Raw genomic sequence first — 10,747 nt, forward strand, 5'->3', positions numbered from 1 at the left:
GTTTCACCATGTTGACCAGGATGGTCTTGATCTCTTGACCTCGTGATCCACCCGCCTCGGCCTCCCACAGTGCTGGGATTATAGGCTTGAGCCACGGCGCCCGGCCCACAGCAAGTTTTTTAAAAACCCTAATAAGCTAATATATTGTATGTGTATGTATGTGTATATACTTGGTAACTATAATGAATATAATTAGCCCTTCAACAAACCATGCTATAGTCTGTCTTATAGGTGCTAAAAAGCATGCTGCATTAATGAACTCTATTAAAATAATTAGGGGACATATCACTTCAATATTATAATACTGAGAGCTGCATGCACACGAGCACACGCAAACACACATGCCACTCTTCTTATATAGCTTGACCTCTAGTTCCTATACCGTCAAAATACAGAGTTAAAAACAAAAATCTTAAGATTGCTGGCTCAGATTTCAATTTCCCTTTCCCAAGTAACAACACTGAGGGCAATAATTCTTTAATTCATAAAAAATGCACACGTAAGACATAATCTCAAACTAAGTATCAAAAATAGTTTAAAGAGCAATATTTTATGACTAAAGGTAGCAATGTAAGATTAAAGATTCAAGAACTGCGATTTTCTTAATGCGAATATACTTGACGGATATACAGATAACAGCGGAAATTGCAGATAAAGAAATTATCTTCTTATTCTGGGCACTAAAGGAAAAAGAAAAAAACAAAAACCCAGTCCCTATTTTCATGAAGCTTACAATTTAGTTCACAAATGAAGATACATTAAAAATGTCATGGTATCATATCAAATGGCCAGTAGAGACAATAATTGGTCTGAGAATTTAGGATAAGAAGAGATGACCATATACTGCAAGATTTAGGAAAGGCAAAAAAGGGGAAGAGGAAGAGTAAGAGATTTGAATATGTAAAGATGCGTATTATTTAGTGATTCCTAATTCCCAGCCAGAATATGGCATGTTTGCCAGCAAACAAATTGAAAAGACAACATACACATACATAAAGTTTTTCCAACAATTAATATTTATGGTGTAATTCTTTTATTTTGAATACTATTGACTGATAGTAAATTGTAAAAAAAAAAAAAAAAAAAAAAAAAAAAAAAAAAAAAAAAAAAAAAAAAAAAAAAAAAAAAAAAAAAAAAGATGAGAGAAACAAGAAACCAAAAGATTGATAAAGACTTTATGATTAATTGATTAGATGTTCACAGGGTGGAGAAATGTAACTTAGTATTTAAGACTGATTAAATAGAAAAGAAATGGTGATCTTTTGGCAAAAGTGAAAGGAGAAGGAGTTGGTTTGGGGAAGAACACGGTGAATATGGTTTGAAATATGCTGACTTTGACACGATGTTAGGACATTAAAATGGGAAATGTTAAGTAACGAATAGGAGATGTGGTCCTGGAGTTTAAGATACCTTTAAGTATTGAAATCTAGATTTGGAATTCATCCATATGAAAGAGAGGCTGTAAAAACACAGGACACCTACAAGGGAGATGTAAAAATAAGCCTAAGGAATCACTAATCTTGTGGATTGAGAGAGATAAGAAATGTCAGTGATTGAGACAGAGAAGGCAGTTTCAGAGTGCATCTACAAACTGTTTTATGAAGGAAAAATTCATGAGAAGAGATCAGCAACAATGCCAAACAGGGACAGACATAAGAGTGAAAGGGAATACTTAACAGATAGTAGAAAACATGCTCTTTTTGTAGCTGTTGTGAAATTAAAGCCATCTCAGATTTATAGATGAATTTGCCTAACAGCTGGGAGAAATAAACAGTTCTTCCCAAAACTAATGTTTTAACATTCCATTCCTACAAAGTCAAAGTAGGAAACCAACGTGCCCAGATACAGATGTCCCAGTCCCATCATCTGCCATTTTTCCTCTAATAAAAATAGGTTCCTCTGAGACAGTCTTGTGTAATTAAAAAACCCCAGCATGAATCTAGGGTCTAATCCCTGCTCTCATACTAATTACTTGTGATTTTGAACCCACTTTCTAAATCTGTGAAGTGGCAGAATTTACAAGGTTAACTAGGTGACCTCCCCGGTCCCTTCCAGTGGTAACATTCTATAGTTCTGTGATAACACAGTCAATGACTGGTGCTAGCATAACACAATACCACATCACAATTTTACTTTCATATACACGTGCCAAATGACAAGCAAAGTCCATCTTCAACAAAAAGACCTGAATGCAGAGGTTAAGTAGCAGAAAGCCTCAGAAATACCAGGGTCATCAAATCCCAAAGTTTCTTACTGACAACTGAGGTCTTCATTTGGAGCTTTAGAAATTTCTAAAATATAATTTATTCGTAAAATTTTTCTTACGATAAACAGATTAGAGGCAACGCATTACAAGGCAGTGAAAGAGAGTAAGAAAAGTCTACTAAAGGACTCAGAATTGTATTATTACAGATGGAAAATAATATGTCTCAAATGATTATCTTGAACTCAAAACCAAGTTAAATTGTGATAAGTATCCTTTAATTAGTCAGGAAAAGTGTATTGTATATTTGGAAAAATTTATCCAAAAAGATTAAATTAAAAGCATTGTGACGTTTCGTAATGTTTTACAATGTAAAATTAGCTAACTGGAAAAAAAACGACTGAAATACTGCTCACTGAAATACTGATGATGAAATACTGCTCATTGAAGCTGAAAACTACAGCATGCCTACAATAGTTAATTCTACATATGGTTCATTATACATTAATTTTATATAACTAGAATTTAAATGTAAAATCCTATACTAAAAAGACATCTATACTACTGTATTAAACTATCTTAGGTCAGAAGGAAAATACTTTCTAGTATACATTTTTTTTAATCTATGCTAAAAGAAATTTTCATATATAAACCTGAAAGCAAGAGACAGGCACCCCCTGTTTCCCAGTTCCAGACCTCCTTTACAGTCACCGTATGAAGCCTCATACTCCACAACACTAATAGGATTAATGCTAGCTCCAAAAGCAAATGGAGTTTAGTTAGTTCATTTCATCCATTTATCAAATAGCTACTTTGGTCAGGCAAAAAAGATACAAAAATAATAAAATCCAGTTTCTGCTCCTGTAGAAGAGAAACACAGAAGTTTGGACCTTCAAGCTTCACGTAGAAACAACCCAAATGAGGCTCTTTTACAAGCCTGGGGAGGGATTAGGAAATCCTCACCCAAAAATAGGTAGCTTTCCAGTCAACTCTTATTGTATGTTAATAATGAGTTAATCAAATATTTTTTAAAAATTTTGTTTCTTAACCTTCTAAGCATAATATGAGTAATCGAATATTTTTATAGAAGGAAACATCTTACTATTACTTTGTTTCATACAAGCATACTTTGCTTAAAGGAAAAATGAAGCCATATAACTAAAATTTAATGTGATTATATGGCAAATTTACTTACAATCAAATATTCTATGTAAAAAATAATAGAACAAAACTTAAAATTAAAACAGGGTAACTTCAAAAAAAGTCATAAAACTGGAACCTTTCGAGCAGAAAGGTACCTAACAGATCTTCTAACCCAGGGTTTCTCAACTGCAGCATTACTGACATTTGGAGCCAGGCACTTCTTTGTTGTAGAGGACTGTCCCATGCATTGCAGCATGTTTAGCAGCATCCCTGGTCTCTACCCATTATATGAAAGTAGCACACCCCACAGCTGGGATGACAGAAATAAATGTCTCTAAACATTGTGAAATGTCCTTGGCAGGGGCGGCAAAACAGCCTGCCCCTGAGGACCACTGATCTAATACAATTATCTAATATGTTAAACAAAAATTGAGGCTTTTAGAGGTTTAACTAAACCATCCACAATTCCAAAAACAGTAGCTGAATCAGAACTTGAATCCAAGTCTCTTGGCTCCTAGTACACTGATATTTTCACAATGTCATGAAAGCTAAAAGTGATTAGGAATCAAAATACAATCTGATGATAGTCTAAAACTATAATCTATCAGATATTTATGCATGAGGTATAGTTCAGATCACTAAGCATAATCCAGACATTCAATGTATAAACAGTATGCAGGAAAGTTTATAAACTTACAGAAAACTATTTTCATTATACAACACTTCTCCATTCCAACAAATCTAATACTGTATTTACTCACTGTAAGATTTCAAGTATAACTGTAATTTGAGATTTATTCTGTCAATTCTAACGTAAATATCATTAATCAAAATTATAAATTATAAAGCTTCCGTTGACTACCAGTAGTCATCAGGCAGATGAGAAATTAATCCTCTGATAAAGCAGACATATAGAAAAAATATTAGAAGTCTGAAGGAAAGGCATTTAAATAGTTCATTTAAAATTACTACTGGATCCGGGCGCGGTGGCACACACCTGTAATCCCAGCACTTTGGGGCCTGAGGCGGGTGGATCATGAGGTCAGGAGTTCAAGACCAGCCTGGCCAATATGGTAAAACCCCGTCTCTACTAAAAATACAAAAAATTAACTTGGCGTGGTAGCGTGCATCTGCAGTCCCAGCGGCTTGGGAGGCTGAGGCAGGAGAATTGCTTGAACCCAGTAGGCGGAGGTTGCAGTGAGGCAAGGCTGCATAACTGTACTCCAGCCTGGGCAACAGAGCAAGACTCCATCTCAAAAACAAAAACAAAAACAAAAACAAAAAACAAAAAGTAAAAATAAAAATTACTATTGGATAAGACTTTTTAAAAAAACTAGCAATAATTCAAATCAAATAAAAATCCAATACCAAAATAAGAAATCTCCTGCTAGACCAGATTATGCTATGAAAAAACTACCACATTTGGAAACTTAATTTTATTGTTTAACTTCGAAGAATCTTGGTAATAATGTATTTAGAAGAGAAAACATACTGATCAGGTTAGATATGTAAACTAACATTTTAGATTTTAATTCAAATCTCTTAGCTGGAATAGATAAAAGCAAACATAATGTCTGTTAAGTCTCACCTTCCGAGGAAATACCAGGACTGGCCAGAATTAGGATCTGCTTCCAAGGACTTCTGGAGATACTGAATAGCATAGCTTTCCTTGGTGGCTTTATCTCCCAGAAGATCTACAGTGTGATGCATCCAACCTATAATAAATAATTTAAAAATATTTACATAAGTGATTTAATTGTTCTTCTATGTTTAAGAATACCAAGCAGAAAACAAACAAAAAAAGTACTCTTTTCCGTCAATATATTAATTTAATTTGGAGTACACATTTCCACAACTTAGAACTGCCAATTCTGGCTGTAAGAAAGTCAGTTTCTCACAGTAAGGTCCTGTAAAAGCTTCGAAGAGCTTTCAAGACAAATTAAAACAATTTTTAGTACTGATTTAACAGATTATAAATCATAGACTTTTCTGATTTTGATATTTAAAAACATCCAAGTTATGAAACAAAGAATATAAAGATGTTAAGTCTTATTTACTATTCCATGTAAAAATAAATTAATGTGCTTATGTGCCTTGTTTTTTTTTTTTTTTTTTTAGACGGAGTCCTGCTCTTTCACCAGGCTGGAGTGCAGTGGTACAATCTCAGCTCACTGCAACCTCTGCCTCTCAGGTTCAAGTAATTCTCCTGCCTCAGCCTCCTGAGTAGCTGTGACTACAGGCACATGTCACCACACCCAGCTAATTTTTGCATTTTTAGTAGAGACGGGGTTTCAGCAATTTGGCCAGAATGGTCTCGATCTCTTGACCTTATGATCTGCCCAACTCAGCCTCCCAAAGTGCTGGGATTACAGGCATGAGCTACCGCACCCAGCCAATTACAAATCTCTAAGACATTCCATTAACAAAATGTTTATTTCCAAGAAATAAATATAAGGCTATAGAATCAACAATAGTTCAGATTAAAAAACATACGAACACTCCTACCTCACTGGCACTGGCTACATATATTCACACTCTATAAGATAAAAACTATAGGCCAAGCACAGTGGCTCACACCTGTAATCCCAGAATTTTGGGAGGCTGAGGCAGAAGGATCGCTTGATGCCAGGAGTTTGAGACCAGCCTGGGTAACATAGAGAGAGATCTTGTCTCTACAAAAGAAATTTTTTTAAATTAGCCAGGTGTGATGGCATGTGCCTATAGCCCTAGCTACTCAGGAGGCTGAGGTAGGAGGATCACCTGAGCCCAGGAGTTTGAGGGTGCAGTGAGCTATGATCACACCACTGTATTCCAGACAGGGGGATAGAGCGAGACTCTGTCTAAAATAAATAAGCAAACAAACTAACCAACTATAAAGTATTTGACGATTGAAAAAAACAAACACTGCCTTCATAATAAAACCTTAGTTTTGTTTCTAATTTTATCCATTAGGATTTTACTTGAGTTGCCTACAGTTTTAAGAATTTTAAGAGTGTCAAAATATTTGCTTTTATTCAGTGATTTATAATTATTTTTATGTATATTATCTAAAGATAAATGATAAAATCTAAGTTTAAGTGACTAAAACTATATAAAAATAGTACACTATAAAATCTTCACATTACTACAATGTTGGCTAAAAATTAAGAATAAATGACTTTCCCAGACCAAAAACAAACTGTAAAAACAACCCAATTATCAAATTCAAACAAGAAACATGACTTAAGCAACAAAATTAAACGCTGGGGAGTTCCTTCACAACCTTTTTGGTGATAGTTACACCTGATATCCAAATGAATAGATTCCCTCACGTTACACATTAGAATAGAAGTGCATACTTAGTGTCAGACGTTCTACAGTTTATAGATAAACTGTTTTATAGTCATAACTGATAAAGCTATGAAAGCAAGGTCACCAACCATTAAGTGACATTAGGTAAATCACAACTTCATTAAGTGCTTAAGCACATATCTGGCACAAAGGAAGTATTCGATCTTCCTTGGGTTGAAAACTGGGGAGTAATTTTGATAATTTAAATGGACCGGCTGTACTAAAGAATTATACTGAGACAGAATGTGGGAAGAACAATGCTGGGCAGAAGACAGAAATATGCTGGATTCAGAATAATTTTATGAACTCTGAGCAAGGGAAGGAAAAGGAATAGAATAGATAAGTTCCATATTTGCCATACCTAACATGTAAAAAACATAAAGAAAAGCACTTATAATACACTAAATGTATCTATTACATACCTAACTGTTGTAAAACAGTTGCTTTTACTTGTGCGGAAAGGTTTTCTGTCTGCAAAAGTTGTTCATAAGCTTCCTTTGCAGAATGATATTTCCTCTAAAGAGCAGAAAAAGAGATTTAGAGAAAAATTAACATAATATTTAAAGAACTACTTCATTATATTAAGAATTATACAATACTGATGTTTTAGCATATTTTGAAAAACTGAAAGTGCTGATTCCATTACTGAATGTTTCTTTAACACTAGACAGTTGAGTAACAAGCCTTGTTCCAGAGTACCTAATACCAGTAAAACTGACATTCATTATAATGAAGTATCATTAAAATAGGACCTTTTAAGAATTTTCCAAATGCCAATAACATCATCTCAAATTTAATAACATAAGTGGTCTCAACTTGATTTAATAACATTAATGGATCAAGAGAAGTATTCTACCTCCAAGTGCATAATCTGTCTGCCCAGAAACACCAAGCTCCCAAGCAACTCAATAAATAGAGCACATGTCAAAATTGCTGTAGACAAAATCTAAAGTGCTAAAGTAGTTAAAAATTTAAGTTTTAAAGATACAGTTTCTGGTATATATAAAATATCCTATGAAAATATTTATAGCACACATGATTTTGAAGACATAAAAACTCTCATAGTTACAGCTTAACAATGTTTGTAAGACAGGATTTCACAGGCAAATGTCTAAATGAAACCACATAGCCACAATTCTCAAGAGTACTAATATGACTGAAACTAGTTATAAGGTTATAACTATAGTTATAAACCTTAAGACAACTCCTCCAAAACAAAAGGAAAAACCTGACAAAAGAAAGTCTCATAAATATTATCTTTAAAACATACTTGGCAGAACAATGGATTGAAGTGGCTTTTATTCATATCATTACCAGTACATAACTGCCTGAGCAAACATATATTTCCCAAAACAAGTAGGCAGAAATACAAAACTAGTTGTATAAACCACAGGCAAGTCATTGATTCAACATCAATAAACAACTGATGCAATAAAACAAGAGTTAATGTCCAATCTTGCTACCTACTGGGTTGTCCTAATGATGGAAATAAAGAGCTACACACACACACACATACACACACACACACACACACACACATACACACATACACACACATACAATGCTAACATAAGGAAGATTTTAGAGAACTGTCCATTGAGATGATCAGGAGTTATTAAATTAACTTTCACTTATTAGCTAAACTAGTTCCCCCAAAACACTCATCTAGTCTAAAAAGTCAACTAAATAGTTAGGCCAAGGATAAGGGCCAAGTTATTCAATTCCTTCAACTGATAAATATTTGTTGAACACCTAATACATAACAGGAACTGCTAAGACTACACAGTAGTGAAAAACACATACACAAAAAACAAATTAAGTATATTGTGCTATGTATGATAACATTATAATACATCTCAGAGAAAGACTGATTGCATATTTAGAGTACTAGCAGGCTGGACAGAAAATGCTAAGATGACTACTACACAAAGACCTTCCTAATCCATTTAAAGACAACTGACTGTATCCTAAAACAATAGAGAACCATTGAATGATTTCAAGTAAGGTGATCAGATTTAAGTTTTAGAAAAACCACTTTCATAAATTATCTTAACAAATGTTAAAATATACTCCCAGCACTGTAATAAAAACAAATGACATACTTGAAAAAATGGCAGCATATTTGGAAATATAAAGTTAGATTTCTACCTCATACCATATACAACAAAACCAGCAACTGCACTAAAGACCTGAATACGAAATGTAAAAGTATAAAATGAAGAGAATAAAACGTAGGAGAACATTTCCTTGAGATGGGAGAGTATTTATTAGACACAACCCAAAAAACCACAAATCATAAGGAAGAGTAAAGATCTGACTCAAAAAGCATAGGCAGAAAAACAGGCAATGGACATAAGTAACCCAACAAGTAAAAGGTGAAAAAAAAAAATGTGAGTAACTATACTCCTCTAGAAATCAGAACATACAAGTTTAAATGACATACCACCTTCTGCCTTTACGACTAACAAACAAAGTTGAGTAATTCCAAGTATGGTAGGGATGTCAGTAAAGGACAGCACTCATGTCCTGCTGGAAGGGGATTTACTCATAAAATTAGGAATACAGATATGCTACAATTCAGCAATCTTACTCTTGAATATGTATGCTAAAGAAACCTTTCCACAGGTAATGTTCTCAACAGTACTGCTTATAGTATGGAGAAGTTGGGGGGCAACCTAAGTTTATGTCACTAGGCAAGTAGAAATAAAACAGGATAGATGCTTAGAGTAGAACATTAAATAACAATGATAAATAATGTGTAAAAAAGTAACATGAGTTTATCTTTAATAGTGTTGAGTAGAAGTTTTGCCTGTGATAATATTTGGAGTGGCATTCAACACACAGCTTTACATTCTGGATAAAATACAAAAGTCAACTACCAGACAGCACTGGAGAGAGACCAAAAACAGGCAAAACCAGAGGAAAAGTTCATACTTAAAGGAAGGAAATGGCATTAGATGAGTAACCCCCTTTTTCTTGGATTTTCACCTGAAGGCAGGCTTCAACTGGCACTTGGCTGGCTAGAACTCAAATAGAAATTGCCATCTTACTAGCCTGAAGAATCACAAGACAGATTTTGAGGCTGCGTAAGAGTTGGAAGTGAGGGGAAAAATCCCAGGAAGGAGACAGAGTGTGGAAACACCAAATTCCACACATAAACTCTGCCCAAACCTCTGACTGACTGCTGAATTATGCATGAACAGAACAGATGTCAAGCAGCCTAAAAGAACTAAAGAGATTTCAGTTGCTGCCACTACAAGGGTAACAAAGTTTAGGGTATGAGTTAACTGGCTGATAAAGGAAAAATGTATCAATCTTCAGGAAAATATAGGCAATCTCTACAATGTATTATTAATGACATGCAGGCTAAAAATTACAAAACTTACAAAGATCAGGAATTACCCATATTCAAAAGTAAAGAAATTAATAAAAACCCACTGTGCAATTACTCAGATGTTGAAATTTGTAGATTATTTTATTTTTTGAGATGTAGTTTCACTCTGCTGCCCAGACTGGAGTGCAGTGGCGCAATCTCGGCTCACCACAACCTCTGTCTCCCGGGTTCCAGCGATTCGCCTGCCCCAGTCTCCCAAGTAGCTGGGATTACAGGTGAGTCACCACGCCCAGCTAGTTTTTTGTATTTTTGGTAGAGATGGTATCTGGCCATGTTGGCCAGGCTGGTCTGGAACTCCTGACTGTAGGTGATCTTGGCCTCTCAAAGTGCTGGGATTACAGGTGTGAGCAACCATGTCTAGCCCTGCAGATAATTTTAAAGCAGATATTTAGGTAGGGTGTGGTGGCACGTGCCTGTAGTCCCAGCTACTTGGCAGGCTGAGGCATAAGAATCGCTTGAACCCAGGAGGCAGAGGTTGCGCCACTGCATGCCAGCCTGGGCAACAGCCAGATTCTGCTCCCCCCCCAGCAAAAAAGCAAGATTTTTAACAATGTTCACAAAAAGAAAAACATAATCCTCATGAATTGATGTACAAAAAAATCATATTCCAGAAAGAGAAACAAAAGGAAATTCCAGAACTGAAAAACGTTAATCTGAAATTTTAAAAAGAAAATCAC

At 34.8% G+C, this 10,747-nt stretch overlaps 1 protein-coding gene across 1 annotated transcript in view; it reads right to left on the minus strand.

Annotated features, from left to right (window-relative positions):
* KDM6A (lysine demethylase 6A) overlaps positions 1 to 10,747 on the minus strand; it is a 197,883-nt gene that overhangs the window by 54,996 nt on the left and 132,140 nt on the right. The window contains exons 9-10 of the mRNA XM_037729060.1: positions 7,099 to 7,192; positions 4,933 to 5,061 (exon numbers count right to left, since the gene is read on the minus strand). Of these exons, the coding sequence (XP_037584988.1) occupies positions 4,933 to 5,061; positions 7,099 to 7,192 (223 nt within the window). The remainder of the gene's footprint in view (positions 1 to 4,932; positions 5,062 to 7,098; positions 7,193 to 10,747) is intronic.

This window comes from Cebus imitator, unplaced genomic scaffold, assembly GCF_001604975.1.
Source record: "Cebus imitator isolate Cc_AM_T3 unplaced genomic scaffold, Cebus_imitator-1.0 Scaffold289, whole genome shotgun sequence".
In the NCBI taxonomy this organism is placed as follows: domain Eukaryota; kingdom Metazoa; phylum Chordata; class Mammalia; order Primates; family Cebidae; genus Cebus; species Cebus imitator.